The sequence below is a fragment of the Vicugna pacos genome, chromosome 1 (assembly GCF_048564905.1).
Source record: "Vicugna pacos chromosome 1, VicPac4, whole genome shotgun sequence".
Lineage (NCBI taxonomy): Eukaryota > Metazoa > Chordata > Mammalia > Artiodactyla > Camelidae > Vicugna > Vicugna pacos.
The window spans coordinates 19,023,234-19,050,066 of record NC_132987.1 but is presented as its reverse complement, the minus strand read 5'-3'; the positions used below and the strand labels follow the sequence as shown (position 1 = coordinate 19,050,066).

The 26,833-nt window shown below is 49.4% G+C and overlaps 1 protein-coding gene across 3 annotated transcripts in view; it reads right to left on the bottom strand.

Moving 5' to 3' along the window:
• The window catches only part of CLSTN2 (calsyntenin 2), a 593,109-nt gene extending 567,599 nt beyond the window's left edge, over nucleotides 1-25,510 (bottom strand). For 2 of the 3 annotated variants that reach the window (XR_012071294.1, XM_031677155.2), the window contains exon 1: nucleotides 25,203-25,510. Coding sequence is in view for 2 of the 3 variants with exons in the window: in XM_031677155.2 (XP_031533015.2) it covers nucleotides 25,203-25,320 (118 nt within the window). In the remaining variant the exon portion in view is untranslated. The remainder of the gene's footprint in view (nucleotides 1-25,202) is intronic. The other variant, XM_072958352.1, reaches the window with a different exon arrangement.
• Nucleotides 25,511-26,833: the final 1,323 nt, after the last annotated feature.

Genomic DNA, 26,833 nt, shown 5'->3' with positions numbered 1-26,833 from the left:
AAGAGAAGAGGCCAGGAGGACCCCCTGATGTTTCTAGTCTGGATCTCGGGATGGATGAGGCTCCATCCCTTGAGACAGTGAACATAGGAGAATGAGTTGGTCTGGGGTCAGGGCGGAGAAGGTGAGTGCAGCCAAGGACACTTTGAGTTTATGAGATCTATTAAAACAACCCAAGGAACATGGCTAGAGGATAGTGGAATTCTGAGCTAAAGCTCGGGAGACAGTTTCATGCTACAGAGAGGTTGCATTTAAAGCCATGGGTGTAAGCAAGTGAAGTGAAGACAAGGGCAGAAGGATGACCCTGGATTCTGCAGAACTTAACATTTAAGGAAGTTGTAGAAGAGATGACCAGGCAAAGAAGATGGAGGAAATTCATAAGGCAAGAGAAAGAAGGGGTGGATGTCCCAGGAAAAAAGGAAAGAGACAGATTCAACAAATGGGGATGCTACACTGCCAAGTGCTGCACCCTCAAAGCATCTTCTGAGGTTGGCAGCACAGGGCCGTTGGTGACCTTAACTTTACCAGATTCAGTGGAGATCTAGGGAAGAGAAATAATGACCTCTCAGTGTCTAATCTTGCGATGCTGTATCTTTGGATCAGTCAGGATCTCACCAGGAAAACAGTAACCACTCTAGGTACTTCAAAGAGAGGAAGTTTAATGCAAAGAATCAGTTACCCAAGTGATGGAAAACAAGGAAGCTAAATGGTAAATGACAAGACAGGAAGCCACCACCGCCTAAGGCTGAAGGGACAAAGGGAGGAGGCAGGGTCACCAGAGCCCAGGAGATGAGCCACATGGCAGAGCCTGGATCTTGGCAGGGGCAGTAGATGTGTGGCAGCAGTGAGATGGCCCAGGACAGAAAGGAGAGAGAGAAATACTTTGACTTCTCCCTGCCCCCCACTTTCCAGTCTTCCACCAGTGCCTCCAATGGGTTGTACCCAGGCAGAGGCGATCAGGGAACTGGGGAGCTGGGGAACGTAGTGCCCTTCTCTACAGAGCCAAGCAACAGAAGGGTAGGAACAGATCTGATGGCAAACAGTCAAAGGAGTGACCCAGCTATTTATCACATCTCATTACATATGACACCATCCATTATATGATGCATCTTGATTTCAGAGATGCTAACATTTGAAAGAACAATCATCATCCCAGAATTGATGAAACAGGATAGACCCGACAGGTATAGGAGGACAGCACGATGCTTCATAAAGTATCTAGTTTCCCAAACATGTTGGGTGTCCTTTGCTGGACACTGTCATCTAATCCTGACTCTACAAGGACACACACTGACCCCTTAGAAGGAGTATGAAGTCGCCAGCTGTGTTTCTCTGCAGGTTCCCCAGTGCTTGGTCCCCCAGCCCACCAGGTATATCAGGACCAGCTGTGTCTTAAAATTCATCATGTCAACCTGGGCAGAATTCACATGTATTCTTTTATCCATTGATGCCCTGCTGCATTCTACAATGGACTGAAGTCTTTTGTACAGAAATGTATGCTGTGCCAAAGGAAAACAGGAATGACTGAGGCAGAAGAAGAAGAAATATAGACGGCAGAAGGATAAAATTAGGAAAGAATGTGCTCACATCACTGACTCCCATAATTCCTGGACAAGTGCTGGAGGTGGGGCACATACACCATGTGGCCAACAAGCCCTCCCAAGAGTGGACCAGCAATATTCTCCATCCTCATTGACAGTCCTCACCTCCAGGCTCCTAGGAGACATCGCTATGGAGCAAGGGCTCTGGTGGCCATTATCCTGCCCAGGGACAACAAGGAATCTAGGAAACAAATCACGCAGGGGCAGGTGTTTGCTCTGACCAGCCTTCTGAGTGACAGTTGGCCCCAGACGCTCCTTGTGAAGGCGCAAGAGCAGCCTGGGTGTGCCCTGGCTAAGCCCTGTTTCTGCACAGCCCGGCTGCATCAGCAGTGTGGATCAATACCAAACACGGGGTCCTCAGCGGGCAGGTGGACAGCAGCTTTCTCACAGGCAGTAACTCAGCAGGAAAAAAGAATCAGAAAAACAAGCACAAGTGCTTGTCTTTGAAGAATCTGACACGGGGACTCCCGGGGCAGTCTTACGACCCACGAGTGCCTGAGAACATTTCCCAAGCTAGTCCAGCCCCCCAGCTCAGGGCGGTGAGGCTCAGCATTAGAAAAGGGGTCTCCGTTCTCCCCAGGCCCTCAGATGACAGCCTATGGCAAATAGGCTGGTCTCAGCTTGTGCCCAGCACCGTACATGCGCTCTGACATCGTTTGCCCTCTCCAGCACCCTCTTGAGTCCCAAAGCATCCCACTGAATCAACAGTCATTTATTCCTTTGTTCACTTTGCGAATTATCAGGTACTGGGGGACAGGGATGAATGAAGACATGAGCAGGGCTCCTTGACAGAACTCACTACCTGGTAGGCAAGTCCAGCTTTTTAAATTAAAATTAAAAAGTAAGGCTTGCATGAACTCTATTTGAGGTATGTATAGGTTCGAGTCAGGACACAGTTGTATGAGGAGAAAGAAAAGTCACAGAAAAGTCCCCGATGACAAGACTTGATCTCTCTCCATCACCGGAGATCTGGGATGGAGGCTGTGGGTAGGGAGAAGGTGAGGGCACCACAGGTCCTTCAGGGAGAGGAAGTGGTGCTGCGTGGAGGGGGAAAGACCTGGTTCCTTCTTGGAGCTCTGAGTGGCCAGATCCTGACCAGAGCTGAGGCTGGAGAGCTGGGCGGCCCCAAGGCACGGAGGGCCTCCTGCTCAGAGCGGTCATCCCCTCCCCTCGTCACCTTCACCAGCCCTGACTCTCCAGCCTATTTCAATGCCCGTGTTGCCCTCCTACCCAGAAGCATCATTAATATTTTAATCTGTCAGCCTGCTGGTTTCCCCATCAAAACTTAGATCTTCTTGTGTCTCTCCGATCGACAGGATTCACCCAAGTCCTCTGTACTCCAGCCTGCTCAACCAGGGAAAGGAGCTGGAGGTGCGGGGTCACGGCACAAGCAGACCTGGCCTGGGTGAGACAAAGTGTAGGAAGAGCAACATTCTAGTTCCTAAGGCAAAAGGACACTTACCAGCAAAAATAAATTATGGGATTTTTTTTTTTAATTAAGATCTTGAGCTTTTCGGGGAATCTTATTACTGGTGATTGACAATCAGCATTGTGCTCGGGTCTTTGTCATGTAAATTATGCATCTATCCAGCAGCTTTAACCTGTCAGAGCCATTCATAATATTCTTTGGAGGGTTTTCTTTCTGTTTGCTTCATGGTTATTGCTTTTAACCTGAAAACAGGAAAAAAAAAAAGAGAGAGGGAGGGTCCCTCCCTGTTCCAAATGGGACACCCCTTTAGTAGACCTTCGCTATCGCAATTTCAAAGCCAATACGTCAACAATAAACAAGAGTAAAATTTCCTTTGGAGACTAGGACATGAGCAACACTGCCTTCCCTGCTCTCAGTTCACTAGAGCCCAGCTGGTGGGGCTCACGAGACAGAGGAGGGAAGGGGGCCTCTCCGCCTGGCCCCAGTGCCACTTTCTGAGGGACTTCCAAGCGCACAGGCAGGGAATGTAAGAGAAGAAGACGTATTCTTGCTCTCAGAACAATATGGCATCAGGGAAAAGATCAATGCACAATAAATAGAGAACAAAATACGGAAAGGTGTCACCAAGAGGGAGGCTGTCTACCGGAGCGATACTAAGAGCACAGACTCAAGTCACAGATCTGGCTTCAGGTCCCAAGACCTTCACTTACGGACTTACTTAGAGCTCGCGGGGAGTCTAATTCTTCAACTATCAAATGAGGACGTTATCAGACCCACTTCACAGAGTCCCTGTGAAGACGACCTGAGCTGATGAGTGTAAAGTCTCCAGGACGGGGTAACTATGCTCAGGGTCTGACCACACCGCCACCCCCTTTCCCTCCGGCCTTTGGGTCGCACCTCTGTTGGGGACCCATCTTTCCTCTAGAGGTCCCGCTGTGCATGCTGCCCGCCTCCTGGCATGTGCTCTGGGCCTGCTGCCCAGAAAATGAGTGTCCTCCATCCTTTCTCTCTCAGGGCATCAGAGAGTAGAGACCACTCCAGTTAAGGCCAAGGTCAAGGATAAATAGAGTCAAGGAGATAATGCAAGTCATCCTCTGGCGAGAAAAGCCCCCGAGGTGAGCAGGGTCTGCTCCCAGATGTCTTAGGCGGGGGATCCTCCAACTGGGCCCACAAGAGGCCTTGCAGCAAGAAGTATGAGCATCCTGAGGTCTTCATGCAAGGAGGAGGCTGAACCACACGCGGAGGCCACGTGCAGCCTCCGGTCAGCAGCCCCAGTGGACCCCAGTCCTTGAGTCATCCCAGCCCAGGCATCAGACATGGGGGTGAAGAAGCTTCCAGATGATCCCAGCCAACCCTTGACCACTCAAGGCCACAGGCACCACAGAGCAGGGACAACTCATCCTCCCGCCTGTCTGTCTAAATGCCCAAGCCACAGGCTCCCTGAGCATAAGAAAATGGTTGCTGCTTTACATTGAGAAGTGGGGGGGCGGTTTGCTAGGTAGCAATAGATAACCAGACCCGCCGCGTCTTTGATGCCAAGTGTTTTCCATCCCTGGGCTTACTTCATCTTTCTAACAGCGTCTTGAGATAGGATTTAATACACTCACCTGAAAGATGAGAAATCTGACTCTCAGAGAAGTTATGTAACTTTTCCAAGATGCCACAGCTTCTCAGTGGAATAATCAGGACCCACACACTGAATCAAGATTCATGCGCCATTCACACACCAAGCACCAGTCAGGCACCCCGAATTAAGAGAACTTTTAAAATAAATAGGTGTTGTCCTCAGTACCTGAAATGGCCTATTTACATAGATTTTATATGCTGATAACACTCACCTCTGAAACAAAGTCATTTGGCTGTCAAAAAAATTGTAAAAATACCAAATCCTAGCCACCAGAGCTGGGCCATGTGACTGAAGCTAAGCTGGACTAATTCACCTCAGCCCGCTCAGCTGACAGCGGCTCGGCGCACTAAGTCTCTCAGAGAAAGGGCAGAATTCGTACCAGTGGGACTTTTCACTGCCTCACCTGAAATGACAGAAGGGCTATAGTAACTCAGACGCCTCGGTAAACAGGGGTGGGTGGAGGGGAGAGATTTCCAGCTCCCCCGGCGTTCCCACACCAGTGAAGGAAGCACTGCAGACAGAGGTAACTGCTTTGCAAATTCACTTATAGGTGCTTTGGGAAAATGCTGAAAACAGACACTGGAGAAATCTGGCTGCGATCAGAGGCACCAGATGTGGTCCCAGACACGTGGATGATGTATGCTGGAGGCATCAGCCTAATTTAACACGTTCCCCGACCCCGGGGGTTGGGGGGGCAGGCACCTACTTCAGTCCAGGTCTTGGGGAAGGAGCTAGGCCAACCCTGCCCTCAAGGGACCTTCAGAGTCCTGGGCCCCAAGAAACAGTCCCTCAGCCCCGACAGGCCCGGGGCTGCGGGGCTGCAGGGCCCTGCACAGTGCCTTGCTTCAGGCAAGCCCTCTCACCCAGGGTGGGTGTGAAGGCCAGGATAAGGGCCCCACAGGAGGTCTCCAAGTTCAGCAAAGGGAGACACCTGTCACAGGTATCAGAGTCCTCCAAATGCCCTGCAAGACGTCACAGCTGCCAAGCGAGTCTGAATATGCAAAGATATTCCAGCGTTCAGATCCCGAAATATCAGGTTTCCTATCGAGAAGGGCAGCAGGAGAGCCCAGAGTGCTCTTTATAACATACTTCCTCTTGTTTGCTCCTTCTATCTGTTTGGGCTCCCTCGGGAGTAGGCCCCACCTGAGACAAGGATTTGAGTGCAGGTGTTTTATCTGGGAGGTGATCTCAGGAAAGACCAGTGGGGTAAGGGAGAAGTGGCTCAGGAACGAAGGGTGGAAACTGTGGGTGAGTAGAGGCCAGACCTGGGAGGACCCCTGGGGGACTATGTAAAAGGCTGTGATGTTCTCCCACCTGAGGGACGAGGGAGTGGGGGTACTGATCCACCAACTCCTGTCAGTCATGGGTGTAGGACCTGGGGGTGTTAATTCCCTGGGTCTTCTGACCTGGCACACACACAGGCAGAGAGGGCTCTCATGGCCAGAGAGAGCTCACAAACAAAGGGCCACTAGTGCCAGAAGTTGGGCCAGAATCCATGAAAATAGCAGGAGCAGATGGAAGGTGGGCAGGGCACCCTCTATGGCCACACAAATCCCCCCAAACACACACACCCTCATGGCTACTGACTAATCTCTATCCAGGCTGCATCGTATTGAGTCTGCTGACAATGTATGCTGGAGAGGGGGTCAAGACCTGCTATAAGGCCAGCCTGGAGTTCACATCCACTCTGGGGAGGAGGCCTCTAATTCCAAGCCACTGGTAGCAGGTGCCACCTAACTGGATAGCTGTTCTATTTCCCTAGTCCAGCAGAACAAGGTAGATGGGGAAAAGAGCTGGCCCCTCCCCTTCTTTGAGGGACTATAGGTAGAAGAGAGATCTGGTTTTATGACCACTCTCTGGTGTAGAGAGGTCTGCCCTTGAGCCTCCTGGCAAAAAAAAAAAAAAAAAAAAAGAGGTGGGGGGAATAGGCATGAGAGCTCTAATGGGGGTATTAGAAATATTTTAAAACTGATTTATGATGACAGTTGCACCACTTGGTAAATTTATTCTAAAGACCACTGAAATGTATACTTGAAATAGGTGATTTTTATGATGTATAAAGTTTGCCTCCATTGGTTACAAAAATTGTGTTTTTTTAATAAATAAATAAATAAAAATTTAAAAGCCACAGTATTCCACTGCATCCTAGGACTGCGTGAGTGTAACCCCTGACCTTAATCGCTGCCTGAGAGTGGCGTATCGGGGACCTGAGAGAATCCACGTAGGGCATTTTTTTCCCTTGGAGAGTGAGCCGATGCTGAAATAAGAAACAAACATGGAGAAGTTCTGAAGCATTCTGAAATGCCCACAGGATACCAGAACACCATGCCCTGGACATCTGTTTCTCTCCCCAAATCTTGTCAGAAACACTTTTGTCTGGCTGTTAGAGGTATCTCGTACAACCTCAGGCTTTTCCTGCCATGATTTCCCCTTTCCCAAGTTCAGCTATTTCAGATGACTCAGGATGTAAATTCCCCAAGAAGTTAAAAAAGATTCCACTTTCTAAAAAAATCCCCAAGGAACCCGTGTAGGGAGGGAAAACCCAAAGCAGTCTCGTCTCGGAGGAGGAGGCATTTTAGTTTGTTAAGTTGGAAGGGTGGGCGTGAGAACCTTCCCTCCCACCCAAGCCTCCTCCTTATTCCACACAAGCTGGGTCTGTTTGGGAGTTTGCAGGGAAAGCGTTTTTAAATGCGAGGCCCATCGTCCATTATAATTGAAAATATGGTGACGCGTAAGAGATGATGTTGATTTTAGAATCAGAATGTCAACCAGGTCTTCTCATTTCCGAAATACATACATCCCTGAGAGCCCTGAAGTTACTGTTGAGCTGAAATTTTTATAAACTCAACCCCAAGTCAAATATTACAGAACTACCAAATGTCACTGAACTACTTATTAAGGGGATATACCATTTCCCATTAAATCAAAATATTAAAATGCACTTTCATCTCAAAGTTGCTGAACTCTCGTTGGCAATGCAGTCTCTCTTAGTAACACCTCAAGCTTATGTGCAGGGAGAAAAAACTAACAGAACTCAAGGGTTAATTACAAAATACAAACCCTCATTCCTGTAAATTATCAATGAGAACACTAAGGAAGAATTTCCCACCCAAGAGAACAGTGTTTTATCTCTGAAATATCAGTATTGACCATAATAAATAATATAGCCAGTTTGTTAGCATCTACGCCATCTGGATATAAACACAAAATGCTGTTATTTTTGCCCCCCACAGGACTGTGCCAAGTTCTCCCTTCCCAATGGATGACAACTGCCTTCAAGATAGTCCCGCCCAGTTCTACAGCTTTTCATTCCATTACTTAGAGTCAATCCAATTCATTTTTAAACTCCAATCTCCTATCTGATCCAAAGATCTGCTCCTCCCACAAAGGCAAAGCACTCCAAAGTCTCCTGAAGGAGGGGCCCAGTGTGGTCTGCTCTCTCCCCGTCGCCTCCACCCTATTCTTCTGCTTGTGAAAGAGAGAAGCAAGAGAGGAGAAAGCAAGCCACGTCTCCATACTTAACCAGGCAAAGGTGTGGTCCTCTCTTCCGCTGATCTAAGTGATGCTCCAGCACGTGGCTTATGGGCTCAGTGTGGTCTTCCAACCTGCCCCCGGGAACGCCTTATTCTTCAGGTGTGAAACAGGACAATCTCTTTCAGCTGTCCACCAGCTGGTGGCATTTTCCCTTTTGCCCCAGAAGGTCCCCAGAAAGACTACAGTTTCAGAATCTGTCTACCTTTTAAGGCAATTTCACCTGCAAGCACATATAGGATCCAGCTTTGGTATCCCTTAGAAGCAGGAACTTATGAGTCAGGGTGTGTGTGTGTGTGTGTGCGCACGCATGCATGTGTAAGCATTGGGGGTGTATCCTCCAGGCACCTCTCAGCCTGAGCCCCCCCAGCACACCATCTAGGGTGCCATAGTTCTCTTCCTTATACTAATGGCACTCAAATGAGTCAGCCAAATAGTCTTTGTGTAGTTTTAATAAACCCCAAGTTTCTCAGGAATGCAATCATCCTTTGAATTAAGGCCTGAGTGTACTTTGTCTGGTTCAGAATTTCACCGGAAGTATTTCATTTCTTAACAGCACCCCAAGGCTGACCGTGATATTTGATCTGATGGTATAAACACATTGATCCACCTGCATTTGTCACTGTGGAATTGAGCGAGCATCTCATTCACTACTTCCTCTAGTATAGTTGGGTGGAAGCATTATCTGCTATTTTATTATACATTATTTTCCTTTTAGTTCCTGTATATTTCAGTTAAGGCATTACGCTGATTTGTTACGGTATGTATACAAGCAAGCAATAACATCGGCAAATTTCATTTCGGGATAATAGTGGGGGCACTACAAATATTTGCTGTGAAAAGGAGCCAGTGGTACTGAAGAAATGCAAACTGGTGGTCTAGATTCATGATCCTTTCTGTTTATTTCTCTGTTGTGAACCCTGAGCCTTCAGCCAAACCCTTTTGGGCCCAAGCTCTAGCCTTGATACCTAAAGGGAAATGTTGTTCCCACTTGAGCCAGAGTTACGGGAAGCCGGCAGCTCTGTCCTGCCAGGGCCACCGCCCCAGCCCAGGTAGGGAGCAGCAGCATAATCTACAGGAAAACTCCTGCCTCAAGGAGAAGGGGGGCTTTAGGGTCAGAGACGGGGCTGTTCGCCACCAGCCCCACATCCCCCTGCAGAGCCCACAACCCTCAGGAGCCTCCCTCCCAACACCAGCCTCAGAAGTTCTGGCTTTGGGTTTGGATGGAGGTGATGTTTCCCTGTGCACAGTGTCAAAGCTTTAACACTCAGAGCTGAACCAGCATCTCCTTAGATCCAGAAGTAAATGTTTTGACTTTGAAGGATGCCCATTTGCTCATTTTGGGGGGACTATGTACACAGTCTGGGAATCTCAGAGCAGCCATAAGTCGGCACCTCTTTCTGCTCGCCTGCATCCCTAGCTGGGATGGGAGAGCTCCAAGAGCCTCGTCACATGTGGTCATCTCACTCCAACTGATAACAAAGCTGTTCCAACTAAAAATCTCATCCTTGCTTCTTCATCTACATGCATGTGATATCACAAGCTGTAAATCACTTTTTCTTTTCTTTTTTCTTTTCTTTTCTTTTCTTTTCTTTTCTTTTATTGTTTTTGCAAATCACTTTTAATGACTTGTTTGGAAAAGGAGGCATGCTTTAGACATGTAGAATTTCTACAATCTGGGGTTGAAGTGGATGCAAGGAGGATCTGCAGAAAGACCAGAGCGAGTGAACCCAGCAGAGCATTAGACCCACAGCAACCGATGGTTACAATTTAGTTCTCATCAGCGCAGTGACAGAAGATGTCCTCCCAAATAGGTGGTATTCAGTGCTACAGATTAAAGAGGGAGCTTGTGACTAGGCTTTTTTACTGATGGGAAAGTTAATTTACATTAATTATCCCGGAAGGATGTACACTCTGGAAATGGCCCCAGAAATCATCAGCCTCAGAGGTTCAAGGCCCTGGGCCATCTACCCTCCCAGTCCCTAACTTGACTCACCCACAACGTGTCATATGCCCCCAGCCTGGCTCCATCTCCCCATCCCTAAATGCTCCAGCTCATGATAGCCAGCGCCCAGCCCACGATGCTGACCTTCCTAACTGAATCCTCCTACTCCACAAGCCCTACTCTGGTGGGCTTGCACTGGGAAGGTGGGCACTGCGGACCCAGGGGGATAAAGGAGAAAGAGGAATCAAGGGAAACTCCATCCCATCCCCACAAGCCAATGTGCTGGGTTCTAGGGAACTCCAGCCATCCCACACCGACCTACCCTGTGCGAGACCCTAACCTTCTGGGGACACAGAATGAGGACGTCATTCTGACCTCAAGGGTCAGACAAGTATATATAAAAAAAAAAGGATCAGACAGTTTAGTGAGGATCCAGCAGGTGGGCAGGGGGCAAGCTGGTAATTTGCACCATGGAGGTCCACATGTGAGCCATGGAATGGAGGCAGTGGGTAAAAATATCTCTTGGGGCTGCCCAAGGATGGATCCCAGAAGAGGCTGCCAGGCAATGCAAAAGCAGAAAGGGCAAGGGCTGGATGTGCAGAGGCACAAGAAGGCTCAAACAGCAGGGAACGGAGATCCTTCATGAGTCAGGCTGAAGCATGCGGATGAAGTGTGGAGAGAGGACTCGCTCATTCGCTGGCTCGGGCACTGTGCTGGGTGCTGGGCTCTGCTCACACGAGCTCACCTTCTAGCCCAGCGACAGGTGGGCACCAATTAAGGGCCTTCTGTGATACGCCAAGGACTTTATCCTGAAATGAAGCAACACAGAGGAATTCTGAGCAGGGAGTGACCAATGGAGTGTGTGTGTTTGGAAGTTCCACCAAGGGTTGCGTAGTATTGGATCGAAGAGGGATCAGCCCATAAGCTGGTGGGGTGAAGAGGTACAGTCAGCCAAGGGGAATCCAAGCGATCACATGCTCTCTGAGCAGGGAGGCCCCTGCCTCTGCATCCCTGGTCCCCTACACTGAGCTGGCTGCAGCAGAAAGACAAGAGTCAGGGGTATGGAGCCTGCCGCAAGAAGCAAGGACCAGAAATAAGAATATCCCAGGACGCTGAAGAACACACTCAGAACCAGAGACAGAGCAGGACCAGTGTCCTACAGACTGCTGAGCCAGGCGTGCTGGGTGCCGCTCCGGAGAAGCCTTGCCCTGCCTTTAAGCAGATGCCATCAAGCTGGAGAACCACGTATGTCCTTGTGGTTAACAGAGGAGACATGCTGAGCTGGGTGTCCGTATCCAGGCAGTGCTTCTGTGGCTGGGTCTGAGCACCGCCAGCCTGCACACCCAAGGCTCTTGCACCACAGTGGACAGCAATCCCCCTTCCCTTGCCTCTTGGGATGCCTCCTTAGATGCTCAGGTGGCTTGGCTGGGGATTGCAGGGCTCAAGGTTCCCAGAAATCAAGGCTGCTTTGGTTCTGGGGACAGAGGTTGTCCAAGTGCACATCTGCACACACAGCCACAGAAGACATCCACACCAATAACCAGGTTGTCTCAATGTCAGGACCCAAGAGTGAAAAGACACTCAGGACCCGCCAGAGCCAGCAGTCAGCAGGAGCAGAAGCCCAGCTTCCTAAGGATCTATAGTCAGCCACTGCCAGCTTTTAGATGACAGTAGGTGCCTCGCATAGACTCAACCCTGGAGGGCCTCCACAATTTGGGCACAGGAGCTAATACCATTCTAATATGGGTTGAATGTCATGACAGAGACCCATCTGTCTCATACACCCCCCCAATGCCTTCCAGACAGCTTGTCATGTTGCCCAAAATGCCACCAGTGTGCAAAGGCTTAACCCTACAGGTTGAGCAGTGCCCTCTCTTTCTAAATGCAAACATGGCCAAATGAGATCATGCATCGTGTCCCTTTACCTTAGTTTACAGAGAAGTCAGAGTGTTTCCTCTCTGATAAGAAGACAGAAGTAGAGGACTAGGGCACCGTGTCCTGTAGACTTGAGGCAGGGGCAGGGGCAGCTCCAGATTTCCTCGAATGGAGCCCATTTGGTTGTAAGTGCGAACGAGGTGACTTGTTTCAAAGCTGTGGCTGCCTAGAGAACCCTCCATCTTCCGTAAGATTAGGTGACTCAGATCAATAGAAGTAGCAAAGTTTTCTCAAGAAGCTTCTAATCACATTTCCCATTGGACAGAGAAAACAAATTGTGAGAGTAGGATGATGACGATTCTCACCATTATTAGTAGCATTTTAAGGAGTGACTTCCAGGGAGCAGCCACACCCCGCCTCCCAAAGGTCTTGAGAGAGATCCTGGAGGAAACAGGGGAGCAGGAAGAGACACTGCAAGAGGGGAGACAGTGGATGAGAAGGAAGCTGAAGGTGGCCCAGCAGTTCAGTCAGCCCTTCCCTTCTCCCTCTTGAGCTCCGGGACAAGAGATGGGACACATCTAAATGGAAAACTCCACCTTCAAGCCAAGATTCTTGGCTGGTCTGACCTGAGTTCCTTCACATAAGAGGACTGGAATGTAACTACTGGGAGACTAGGGTAAACGCGAGGTAGGGGGTTGCTCAAGAGGAAAAAGATGCAAGTTCCAGTTTTAAAAAAATGCCTTCTTCATGACCGCTAATGAAAACAAGAGTAAATCACCAAAACATCTTAAACATCATTTTAAAATTAATAAACAAGATACAAGCATCTTGATATTTCTGATGATGATGCAATAAAGTCAAAATAATTGGTTTTCTTTTGGAGAAAAAAATAACCAACAAAAAGAAAGTGAAATCTAGGTCTTGAATGTGGAATTCTTTTCACTCTGATTATAAATGATTTTAGGCTTTTCTCCTGCTCCAAAGAACCGCACACCTTCCTACAAACAAACAAAAACACACAAGAAAGGGAGAGGAAGGAAGGGAGAGAGGGAGGGAGGAAGGGAGAGAGGGAGGGAGGAAGGGAGGAAGGAAGGCAGGAAGGCAGGAAGGCAGGAAGGCAGGAAGGCAGAAAGGAAGGAAGGAAGGAAGGTAGGAAACTCTTAAAAACCATGAACTGCAAACTCAGTATTTTCTCTCATTCCCCAGCATTTCTGTGAGTCTCCTGAGTGTGATGGCTTGTCTTTTAGTTCTTGGCTCTAAGCCCTGATTCTTAAGCCCTCCCATACAGGGTCTGGAAGAAAGAATTTGGAGCATTCTGCAGCAGACAAGGGTGCCAGAAGTGCTGGTAGAGCACACCGAACTGAGATTCCAGGACTGTGTGGGCTTAAACTGTCCTTACCTGACAACTTGGAACATCAGAGTAAGTGGTCTTCTAACTCCAGAAGCAGAGAGAAGACTCCCCACCTTCCCAAACTGTTCTCCTACATCCTAGCTCACGTCTAACCACTAGGGATGCGCTCCTTGGGTTAACATTACCCTTGGTAGGTTCGGAACCACCACCTACAGGGCAGACTATTATCTGAAACACACTACATTTCAAAGGGTTTGTGGAATATACTGAACATCTGTCCCTAGGAGAGCACCTGCAGGTTGAAGAACTTGAAGGAGTAGAAAGAGCTGCAAAAATAAACATTCAGAAACTCAAACCACCAAACACACATCCAATCAAGCTAGAGAAATTCTTACGGGGTCTCCTGCCCTGATTCTTCATAAGCTTCTGTAATGAAAAGCCTGCCTTCCTGTCCCCTGGGCGCACGTGCCTGGGGGCAATGACAGTAAGTCTTGCAAACAGGCATGGCTCCCAAAGGAGATGGGGCGTTCCTGGGGACAAGCTGCTGGAGAAGCCCCAGCCCTCACTCAGGAAACTCCTTGAGAAGCAGGCTACTGGCTAGACGGGGAGCAACTCCTTCCTCTCTCAGGGCCTCACACTCCATCCCAGCAGGTAAAGGGACAGTGGCCTCGGACCCCAGTCCAGGCAGGCCCCAACAGAGACACCAGATGAAGAGGTTAGGCCCCATCCCCATCTCCCCGGCCCTCCGTGTTTCTTCTCCGGTCAGCCTCCGAAGGGCTTGTTCACCAGCTTGCTCTCAGTGTCCAGACGGTCAAGCGCAGGGAGGGAAAGGAGGAGCAGCCGGCCCTGGGGAAGAGGACCCTCTGGAAACCCCAGTGGGGCACTGAGTGCCCACCACCCACACTCACTTGGGGATGCCCTGCCCACAGCCAGACCCAGGGCTGCCGGGGTACATCTTGTGAAATGAAGCAGACTTTTCCTTAAAGCACTGGGCCTGAGCACGAGAGAGCCTGTCTCCCCTCCTGTGTTCTCCAGCTACAGAAGTCCAGGTAAACAGTCCTGCTGCAGAGAAAGTCGTAAATAATGCATCTCAAGGCCCAGACTTCCATATTTCTGAAGGATTGCATTTCTCCTCCCTTCCACCTCTGATATGTGTACTTCCTTAATAAGGGTCTGGGGAGGGTTAATTGAATTAATACATGTAAAGTGCTTGGAGTTGGAAGAGAATACGCAATATAAATGGAAGTGTCACTAAAAAGGTTAATCGAATTTACATCTAACACTTTCAGTTCGTGGTGTTAATGAACTATATCCTTTTAGAGAGTGATTAATTTATAGAAATGTGATTATTTGTCCTAATGCAATATATGGGTCGGCTTCTCCTATTTCTGTAGCTAACTTTATAGGAGAAGTCAGCATTTTATAAATTAAAATAATAAATCAAATACCCCCATAATGGTTATATTTCATTAATTATAAGGAGGCATGCATTAGATTAACATTTATCTGTTTTAATTAATTTGCTGCAATGCAGTTATCCATGCAAATTGGAAAACGACACATCAACTTGACATAATATTAACAGTTTTGACTGGTTCTTCCCTGAAAATTTATGTCCCTGCAGCTGCTGCCTCCCTGGTGTAACCACGGTGACCACCCCTCCGTGTGACACACACAGGCCTTGTATCAAAGGACTGGGAAGGGCCTTAACGCTAAATTCAGGCTTCTCCTGAAAATATCATTAATTAAATTGGTAAGACAGTATAAACCCAGAAGGATGTAGGGTTTTGTTTCGGGGGTTTGAGTCCTGAATTCTCCAAACAAATTTCTTACATCTGATCGCCTTATTTTCTTAGGGACTTTATCCTTCCGAAGGCGTTCAGAGCCGCTTGCACATGGATACTCAGAACTTTCTTGAGCAGAGGAGGGAGGTGCCCCCGTGTCCTTTCTGCATGCGGAAAAGCAGATCCCAGAGGGCGGAGTGATTTGCCCCGAGACTCACACTCATCAGTGGATCCAAGTCACGTGACCTGGAGACCATGCCTTTCCTTCCTTCTCCACCGCAATTTCCTTGTCAGATTTCTTTGAAAACTGCAGATTTGTTTAACTATATAATACAACAGACATCACAGAAATGCAACGACAGAAAGTCACAAAAATGATGTGTGGTATTTTTTTTTTTAGAAAGCAATGAGAATGGCATCTGTGGCTTTTCTCAGTGAGAGTTCCTGTGGCCTCTGCTGGACCTGACTTCCTCCCACATTTTGTTCTCCCAGCTCATCTGCAGAACTGAGTGTTCCCAACCTTTACAAAATGAATGCTGTAATCGGTTTGGAAGAGAATCAGTTAACTAAAGGGGAGAGGTCCGATGTGTAGTTCTTACCAGTGACCAAAGGCAGGGAGTGGCCCTGACGGGGAGAAGTGTGCAAGGGCAGCAGTGTGGCTGGCATCGCCCTGGCATACAGCCACTACCTCAACACAGCGTTCACTCTGGACCTCGGACATTGCTGGGCTCTGCTCCCACAGAGGTAACCAGGATGCTCCCCCCTTAAGGGGCTCACAGTCTGCCTGGGGAGACAGAGAGACAACAGGCACTTTGATGGGGGCAACTAGAGGTGGTGAAATAAAGAGGGACAAGGCCCCCACCCCAGGAGCAACCCGTGCAAAGAATGAAGCATTCCCTAGGGAACTGTCAGCCACTGGGATGGGGTGGGGGTGCCCTTCTCAACCTTGGCTGGGCATCAGAAACACCTGAGAGCTTAGACAAAATCCCAGGTCCTAGCCTAGAGTGATGACATCAGCATCTCTGCAGGTGGGGTCTAGACATCCATGTTATTTTAAGTTTCTCAAGTGGGTTGACTGTGCCTCCAGAGTTGAATCACTGACACAGTGGATAAGAGGGTAGCCTCCGAAACTGGACCTTGTCCATTCTAATCCCAGCTCTACTGTTTTGCTAGGTGAGTGAACTGGGTAAATAGCTTAACCTGCCTGGCCTCAGTTTCCTCACCTGTACAATGGGGATAGTAAGAGCACACACCAGACTAAGCAGCTGAAGGGTTGAATGAGGATTTTTTTTAAGTATACTTGATTTACAATGTTGTGTTAGTTTCAGGTATGCAGCATGGTGATTCAGTTACTTAAATACATATATACATACTTTTTCAGATTCTTTTCCATCATAGGTTATTACAAGATATTGCTTATAGTTCCCTGCACTATACAGTAGGTCCTTGTTGTTTATCTATTTCCTATGCAGTAGTGTATACCTGTTAATCCCAGGCTCCTAATTTATCCTTCCTTCTTCTGCCCCCCAAATGAGTATTAATATCTATAAAGCACTCAGAACAGTGCCCGGCACACAGTAAGGTCTTGATAGATGACAGTACTTACTACCTGGAATCTGCTGGAAAGTTCACCAAGGGAAGAGGAGGCCAGATGAGAAGTGAGGGGAAAAAAATCATCAACAGACTTTTATGTGAGGTTGGAGAGTTTGGATCTGTCTTGAGACGGCTGGGATTTGTCATCAGGGATGAGGCTCTCTGTTCTAAGAAGGTAACTAAGCCCCTGAGCATCCTGGCTTCAGAGCAGGCTTGGGTTGCAAGGGCGAAGGCAGAAGTTCTCCGCAGTACTTGGTGCCCAGGCCTTTGCTCTATGAATGCCTGAGCCCCATGAAGGGGTTAGGGTAGGGATGGGAGAGGGGGAAGGTGGGAGGAGGACTGGTTTCATCCAGGTGGCCTGTTCCAGCTCCGATCCCCACAGCACCCCCGGGGCAGTGGCTCTGAACTGTCATGTGATGATCGGACTTCAGGCGCTGAAGCCCCAGTGGTAGCAAAGATTCTGCTGCCTGTGGAAGTAGAGTCAGCCTGGGACATCACGAGGCTATGCTGTTCAGACAAAGAGCATCACAAGGCGAACCTGTGAGGGGTGGAAACTGGAGGCAATTTCAAGAGTGTTACGCTGTTCTCAAAATCCTGGGACCCTATCAGACCCTAGCATGGATGGTAAAGGTTGGAATTCATGATGATAGGGATGGAATTTCTCATGGGCCTGGTGGGACTGGGGCTCATGCCATCCATCCTGGCAGCAATGTGAGGGATGGGATGAGGAAGAGATTTTGAATAAGGCAGTAGCAATGGGCATGGAGGGCAGTGGGAAGGTTCTAGGTTTTTATGGGTAGGGTAAACTGGACACGACGAATGATGGGGAATGATGGAAGAGGAGAGCTAGGAATGCTGGAGGACTCCGGGGCTCTGGCTTTGGTGAGTGCGTGGATCTTTACCTTTCACCCAAACAGAGGCCACAGAGTAAGCAGCAGATTCCTGGAGGGAAGATGAGAGGCTGGGTTGGTACAAGTGGGGCTGGTGGTACCCTAGGGCATCCTAGAAGGACAGACATTGAGTGGACCTCTAAGCGGGGCTCAAGATGAGCTAGGAAAAAAGAGATGGCCCTGGTGAGGACTTATGTGAGCTAGGGACAAGCAAGATCTTGAGAAAGTACTGGAGACAAGTGCCTGTTCTGAAGATTAGAAAAACCACCAAGGAGTGGCTTTAGGTGACATGACCCAAGATACCTCCCTGGTGCAGGATTAAAACCAACTGCAAGCAGTCTGACCCCTCGGTCTGATTCCTGGCTCTGCTGCTACATGCCCTACGGTGTTCATATACCAACCTATAAAATGGGTGTTTGTGAAAAAGACAATTGACATGTATAAAATAGTGCAAAAGACTTCAGAAGAAAAGGTGGCCTTACAAGCAGTCAGGTAGCTGCTATTCCATCTATGCCATCTCCTTCCACCCTTGCCACACTCACCGTTCAGCATCCCCTCCTCATTCTCCCCAAGGACCGGGCTTCAAGTACATCTAATACACTTGTGAGTGTTTGTGTAGCTTTTATTAATCCTGCCTACTTAAAAAAAAAGGAGAGAAGGGCTATGTTTAACCCAAATGAATGACGGCTGGGAGGTCTTCCTGGAGCAGGAGAGCCCTCCAAGCACGTATAGGACCATGCAATGCAGACAGCTGCCTTTTCTGTTTGAGGCCAGGCAGAGGGGATGTGAGGAAGGCTTCCAGCTGCCTAGACAAGAAGAGAGAGGTCGTGCTCATTCCTGATGGAGAAGTGAATCAGACAGTGAAGCTTCCCAAGGAGCTGGTTCTTTCAGCAATTTTGGAGTGAAATCCAAATGTTCTCAGAAAGTGACGAGATGCCTCCCAGGGAAGAAGAGTGTCTCTGGCCCCACTCAGAGCCTTCCTCGAGGAGACACCACATCACTCTGCCAGGGAAGCCCGTGCGGTGTGGGAAATCCACGTCTGCCACACTGTTCTGGGTTCAAATCTCAGTTCCACTGTCTCTAAGGTATGAGACCACAGGCAAGTTACTTTCCTTCTCTGGGCCTCAGTTTTCTCCTCTGTAAGGATGGGATAGTAATTCTACCCACATCATAGGTAGATCAGACCAACTGGAGCTAGATCAAACCAACTGACACATGCAAAGTGCTTAAAATAGTGCCTGGCACTCAGTATGCATTCAGTAAACATCCACTCTTATTAGCTCTGTAATCTGTATGCACAAATACATTTGTCCAGGGCCGAGCTCCCTCCTCACTCCAGCCTGTGTACCAACCATGGGCATTCTTACCTTGCATTTACCTGTCCTGCCCCCCCCCACCATCTGCTTACCTAATGCCCACTCACCCATCAAGACCCTTTTCTTTTTCTCCATAAATCTTTCCTGGCTTCTCCTATCCTTGTCAATGTTTGCCTTTCCTACAAGATTTCTTTGGGATCTTTAATGCGCAATCTACCCTTTTCTCATAAGTTATCAAGTTCTCCAATAGCTTGTGTCATGTGTGACGCTTGCCCTAGACAGAGTGTGAGCTCTTTGATACCTGAAATTTGTTTTATCTTTTTGTTCCTCTCACAGAGAATAACAGGAGACTCAGAAATAGCTAGCTGTTGGCTGAAAAGGCAGGAAGCACGCTTGGTTTGGTCTAACTCTCACCCCAGGCATCCTCCTCTGACTAGTGCCCTCTCCTGCCTTCTGCCTGTTGCTCCCCCAAAGCTCACAACCTGACTGTTGTGGATGTTTGTGTTCCCCCAGAATTCATATATTGAAACCCTACCCGCAATGTGATGGTATTAGAAGGCAGGGCCTCTGGGAGAACCTCTCCTTATAACCCAAATCACAGCACATTAGGCTTAGAGGAGGTCATGAGGGTGGAACCCTCATGAATGGGATTAGTGCCTTTATAAGAGTCGAGAGAGAGCTTGCCTCCTCCCCCTGCATGCCACGCATAAGGGCACGATAAGTCGGCAACCCAGAAGACAGCTCTCACCAAAATCCAATCATGCTGGCACCCTGACCTTGGACTTCATCCTTTAGAACTGTAGAAATCAATGTCTGTTGCTTATAAGCCACCCAATCTACAGCATTTTTGTTACCATAGCCCCAGCTGATGAAGATGGTGAACTTCTGTTCTATTCCAGGCCAATGTCTTCAGCTCAGCACTCCTCCCCCAGCTCAGTCCTCTCATGGTCTATCCGCAAACCCACCATTCCAATGGAACCATTTCCACTGGGTCCCAACAGTGGTGGGCTAGGTAACAAATAATAAAATAACCTTCTGTCTCAAGCTGTCATTTGGTTATCACAGCTTCAGTTACCCTCTTTCCACAGAAACATGCATCATCACCACAGAGGTTGCCAGTGTCTTAAGCAAAAAAAAAAAAAAAAGAAAAGAACAACAACAAAAAAAGAAAAAGCCTCTCTGCTTCCTGGGATAGCAGAGCTGGAAGGAAAAGCTCACTGGTCAGGGTTCTCCTTACAACCCAGATCACAGCAATAAAGCTCTTCTTCTAGAGACCAGTACCGCACACCTTCAGCACTGACACATAGGAACATGTATTTATATAGATAGCACGCAATCCTGAGTCCTTCCTCAGAACTGGCCCTGCATTAAGTGGCAGGGATTTGGAGATAAATGAGACAGGGGTCCTGGCCTCGAAGGCATTCAAAGAATCAGATGTTTTCACAGTTCAAGCCAAATGTCTCTCTCTGCATGTATGTCTTTATACATGATTACATCCACGCATATGCACATACAGAGAGAACAGAGTTTGAACAGAGGGAAGGTATGAACAAAGCTACTGAACTCCCAAGAACTCAGTCAGAAAAGGAGAATGCCACCAAATCTCAGATGCTAGAACCAGTGTTTAAACCATCAGTAATTAGTCACTGTGTATTTAGTGCTATTACAAGCCATGAACTAGGCTAAGTGATTTCTAAACACTATCCTGACAACCACTTGGCAAGGTAGATCTTTGTATCCCCATTTTATAGATAAGGAAACTGAGGTGCAAAGGGATTAACTAATTGGCCCAAGATTATGTAGCTAGGAATCAGCAGGGCCAGGATTGGAACCCAGGTTTGTCTGGCTACTAAGCCCAAATTTTCTTCCTATAGGACAAGAGAAAACATTTAAACTATCTATGTCAAGAAACAATAGGATCACAACAGCAAACAGGTGGATTCACTAAGCCAGTCATTACTGACTGCTCAGCTCACATCCAGAGGCCAAGCAGCAGGGTGGCCTTGGAGATGCAGGGAGAATCAGGATGAGAGTCCAGCCCTCAGAGCTTACAGGGCAATGCTGGAGCCAGACAGGGAGCACAGGTGCCCCAGAGGGAGAGCCACAGCCTGAGGGACCAGCCTGAGGGACCAGTCGGGGTAGGCTCCCAGGTGAGGCCATGTCCACACCTGGCGGTGTCTTGAGTCACAGAAGAAATTAGGCTGAGGAAGGCAACCTTCTAGCCTGAAGACATAGCCCAGAGGGCCCGGGGCAGGAGCAAGCACATCCTGGTCCAGGAACCACAGGTGCTTCGGGGTAAGTGTAGGTCAGAGCGCACCCTGTGGCACAGGGCTGAGAGCTTTTTGCCATTTGCACTTTAGTTGTTGGGGAAGTAACTGTCACACTCCTAGGAGACACATACTACTTCCCCAGAGGTGAAATGGGACAGTTCTCATAACAATTCCATACCACCTTCAGTCCTGCAGGAGGTTCTGTGTGTGCACTTTGGAATATGTAAGGATGGTTTGTGAATCTGTGAGAGGGAGGATGCTTGAAGCAAGAACACAGGTTTCCATGGATGAGAGAAATGCCCACTCCTCTCACCTCCCAACAGGTCCCTTTAAACAACAGCCCTGGACTCCCCCTACCACAGGGGATCCTGGGGATGTCAGAGATACAGTCGTCTTCCCTGTAGTCGAAGATCTGCCCTTCAAACCAAAGGGGAGGCTATCTGATGAACTGTCAGGGGGCACTAGGCATGGTGACCCTTCTCATACTCACGCCAGTGTCACATCCTCCACTGGAGGTCCTGGCAAGTCATTTACCCTCTCTTTGACTTAGTTTCTTCATCTGTGAAGCAGGCAACCAATACCAGCCCTGCGTAGGCTGTAAAATTTAGAGACAGATCAGGTAAAGGAATTATTAGCGCAGTGCCTGTTACACACTAAGAAGAGGTTCCACAATCTGCAATTACTACAAGTATATCACGCTATACAAATATACTGTTACAATTCTGCTCTGTTACCTCCCTATGACCAAATGCTGCTCTCACAAGCCCTCTTCCTACCCCCATACCACAGTACTATGCTTGGCACAAACTCTGCCTGCTGTCATTCTCTTAAAATGTCCACATTAAAGACAAAAAATCTTGTCCAGCTAAATCAAAGCTCTCAAAGAAAGGTAGTAGTGAAATGGGAATGGGATGGGGGGCGGTCTTCCTGTATTTGCTAAGAATGCTCCAGGGCACTGAGCCAGGCTCTGGGCACACAGGGGGGCACCACCTCAGTCGTTACTGATGGTCTATACTCAGGTACCATCCTGAACACCCTGTGCCTGGATGCTGAGAACTGAAAAAGGTTTGTGTACCAGGTCCTTAAGACCTGAGACCACTGATATGTCACCAAATTTAGCACAAATCTTAAGATGTTTGTCTACATTGTATTGCCTTTTTTCCTTCTGGATGAGACACATCGTTCTCTGCTTCAGAGGCTCCTTGGGTCCACACAACACCTTCCCAGCTTTGCTCATAAAACATGTGCACAGAATCTGGTCTTTTCAAGGCATTCAGGAGATGCTTTGTTTGTCTGTTGTGAATAGCCAAGATACAGGAGAATAAAGGTAAGAAGTTATAATAACTGCCTGGCCACCGCGTTATTTCTGAAGTTGGGAGTATGTTTGCACCAAAAGTGCAGTGATTCTGCGAAAACCTCAAACAGTTCCTGGGGATTAGCTGCTCGGTTCCCTACCACAAGAAGCAAAAAACGCAAAGGCGGAACCAGCTGTGTGCCACAAACACGACATCATACACCAGCCCAAGCCGGGAGGACGCGCTTCCAGACAGTTGTCTGGAGGGTGCATTCAAGTCAGCCAGGCAGCTCGACGCCACACTCCCAATTTTCCTCTACACATGAATACAGAATTGTATGGAAGAAGACAGCTAGAATTCGTTCAATCTTCTTTGCATGCCGTTCTGACTTTTCTCCTTTTTAGTGATGGGAATAATAACCACACGAGCCTTAGAAACGGCCAAGTCGTTGCAGGATGTGTCATCCAGGAAGCATCCTTTCAGTATCTCCAGTGCTCCTCAGAGATGATGTGGAATTTGGAAACATAAAACGCATGTGCATTGTAACAAGGAAAGTAAGTCCTGTAAATATCAACTAAAGTGTCATAGTAAATGTCTCTGTTTTGATCAAATACTACACATTTGTCTTTAAAAAAACAATGGAGCTAACAGCGCCCTTTGCCGCCCCCTACTGGGTGGAAAGGGAAAGGAAAAAAGAATGCGGTGGATTCAGACAGCAACTTACATTCCTCAGGGCCAATCAACTTTTTACATTAGAAAGACAAATGGGTTGTTTTCACCACGAAATGAGTATGTTCTGAGTGGGGAAGATGAAAGTGTTGGTTAAAATGCACATAATTATTCATATAAACGTGAATCATTGAGAGCCTGGATTTTTTTTTTTTCTTCTCAACCTTTCTCTTATCTCTACCAAGCTTTCAATTTCTTCCTAGGAACTCGATGGTGCACACAAGCACACCAGGTCTTCTTTCTAAACGAGTTTTCCCCTTTCTTCATTTGCTGTGAGCAACACCCCGCCCCCCGCCCCCCGTTTGTAGACATCTGCTCATACATACACCATTTGCTCTGCTACCAAACGACGGAAAAAATCTTCAAAAACATGTCATCTGCCTGTCTAGCGAAGTGTCTATATATTGGGCAGGAAAGAAAAAGGTTTGGAAGTTCATTGGTTTTTATTCTTATTTTCACCAAAACAACAGTCTCTCGGACCAATCAGCGACTCCTTTCCACATTCCTTTACCTTTGCCACATGTTTGAGACATTTTCATAATCAGTTTTTCTTTGTCTTCTCCAAAAAGAAACTACCTCTCAAGGATACAGAGGTGGGGGAAGTGGCGGGGGTAGGGGTGGTGAATTGCTGAAAAAAAATAAGATGTGCTTATAAAATAATGTCACCAAAAACTAATGTCTCGTATTCTTCTCAATTGTATCACTCTCAAGTTGCGGGAGAGGAATTTCCGAGGTCCAGAGAAGGTCAACTGTCTGCCTCGCACTCTCCCCACCCACCAAGAGTAATTAAACATAGTATACATTCCCTCCTGAGCCACGGGTAAGTTACAGTTCAAAGGCAGCGTGCAAATCAGGTTGCCTTTAATAGTGGGCCTCTTAATCTACAAGCGCAAACTCCTCCGTCCTCTGATGAGGGTCAGACAACATGCCAGTGACCACGTTCCTCCCCCAGCTGGTTATGGGGAAGATTTGACCACAGAGCTTAAACCAAGCGCACGCCCTCCTAGTCAATTGCGCAGAGAATCAACAAGTTATCACTGAGCTGGGAGCTCCAGCCCAGAACAGCCACTGCTTCCGCAGCGCCCACCGCCACCCACCCCAGTCTCTGCTCTACCCTGGCCTCTCCTCTCACGGTCCAGCAAGCACGTGACCCTCAGTTTCAGATCCGCCCTCCTGTAGTCCCGACCCCAGCGCTCCTCCCCGCGCTCCTAGGCAGCAGTCAAATTCCGTGGCTCGCCTAGCCAGCCTACAGTCTCCCGACAGCTCCACGCGTTCACCAGGATCTTGCTTCCTCCCGCGCAGGAGGAGTGGGGAAGGTCAAGAACTCCAGACTAACAGGGCTGAGGGGACGGAGGTCACCATATTCGGCGTCTCTGCGCTCGGGTACTGAAGCAGAGTCGGAGAGGCTGTGCGGAGCGTCACATCCCGCACTTCTTCCGGACTCCATGGCCCACCCGTGGAGGGCGTGCGTTCCCAGGGGAGCCATAGCCGCCCTGGGGGAGCCTGAGGTCAGCCAAGGCCTCCCCTGGAGCCCCTAAGTTTCCACCCCATTCTCTATCTGGGAGACGAGCCTGCTCCCCTCTTTGAAGGCGCTGCCGCTAATCCCTCTCTCCCAGCAAGAGCAGGCAACTGCCTCTCCGTGCCGCGCCAGCGCCCTGCTCCAGCCGTTCCCCGGCGGAAGCCACTATGCCCCCACTCCGGCGCAGACAGCCCCCAAAGTTGTCCGGACTCCCCAGACCTCGCCCTCTCCTCGGTCCCTGGACCCCTCCAAAGGGATGGACCAGCGTCCGCATGTGGAACCTCTCTGGTCCAGGGCGCTCACTTCGGGGATCCCGGGCGCACTGAGGTCGGGAAAGCTGTGGCGAGGGAGGTTGTGCAAATCCAGAGTCAGCCTGAGTCCCCACAGATTGCACCCTCAAGCTCTCCCTGCCTCCCTCCTCGTAGACGAGGAAACTTCCCCAGCACCCACCTTTAGCCGCGAGGAGGCGGCGCTGCCGGCTGCCCCCGCCGCCGCCGCCGCCGCCGCTGCCGCTCCCCACGCCCAGCGCCAGCAGGAGCGGCACCCAGCACAGCCTCCCAGTCAGCATCCTCGCCGCCGCCGCCGCCGCCGCTACTTCCAACGAGCTGCCGCCGCCGCCTACTCCCCGCGTCGGCTCGCCTCCCGCTGTCGGCCGGGCTGCGGGCAGCCTCGCCCTTCCGCTGCGTGCGTTTCGGGCGCCGCCGCGCTCGGCCTCCGGTGTCCGCCGCCGCGCCGCTCGCTCGCCGGCAGCAGCCGCGCTTACTGGCGCGGACCCCGAGCGGCTCCGGCGCTCACCCCGGGACGGCCCGTGACGTCACGGAAGGAGGGAGGTGGCTCCTGCATATTCATGAGACGCGGACACTGGCAGCGGCTTCTGCGCTCGCGGCTCCGCGGCCCCGACCCCCAACTTTCCTCCGCCGTTCTCGAGCTCCTGGGCGCTTCTGCTCCACTCCTCCTACTCCAGGAGGGACTCCGTTCCCAGAGGATCCGGGGAGGGCTACCGCGAGCCCTCCGGCCCTGCGGCCCTGCTCCGGCTCTCAGTGGGTGGCCGGCTCCCTCAGAAGTCACCTGGGGACTGAGCGTCGTCTGCAGGGACGCAGGACATCGTGCCCCGCCACGCCCTTGGAGCTGACAGCGGTGTGGAGGGGCAGGCGGGCGTTGCTGCGGGTCCTGCCCTTGGTCTAGTCTCTGGAAATTCTATGCCGCCTGGTCTGGGGAGGGCGCCAGGCACACGCTCGAGCTGGAAAGCGCGAGTTCTGCTCTGAGCTGCGGAGCCGGGTAAATCACCAAGGACCCGAGGGCAATGGCAATGGCGGGACTCTGCACCATCTTGGAGGCTGGTGGACCAGATCACAGAAGGCAGATTTGGGGGTGCTGGGCCTGACAAGGCTACAGTGGGACAGAAACTTCCCTGCAGTGTGGTGCCAGGCAAGAAGTTACCATCCTTCTGTTCACTCCACGTATCTTGAGACCAAGCCACCTGACGTCATGCCTCGTAACAACACATGCCATTGAGTAATTGTCAGTTTCCCGAGTGCAAGGGCTGTGAACTCTTGACGGCCCCTCACCACCCCCAGGCCACACAAAGTTCATCGAGCTACTCCGTAAACATTAACTAATAAATCCTTGACCATATTTGCGTATACTTACATGCAGTGCCAATATCACACACAGGTCAGAGTTCACAAGGAATAGATAAGGAAACAGAGAAACATAGAAACAAACGAAAGTTATTTATTCATTGATTCAACACGTTTATTGAGCACCTAGACAGTGTGTCATCCTGCCACAGGCCACTAAATTAGACACTAGAGGTCCAAAAGACTAAGGAAAGTTGTCTGTCCTCTCCTCAAAGCCTTTGTTCCTGAGAAGCCGGCGATGGCAGTAAAAAGCAATTACAATCCTTTGTAAGTGTTATGGCCCTGCACATTCTTTATGTTGCTAGATATGAGCCTATACAAATCAATTAACAAAATGTATATGTTGCAATGGTGTCTAAACAGCATCCTATAATTAATAGCTGTAGTTTGGGGTACTCAACAAAGCCATAAAATCCATTAACAGCCCTCGTGCTGCTCAGC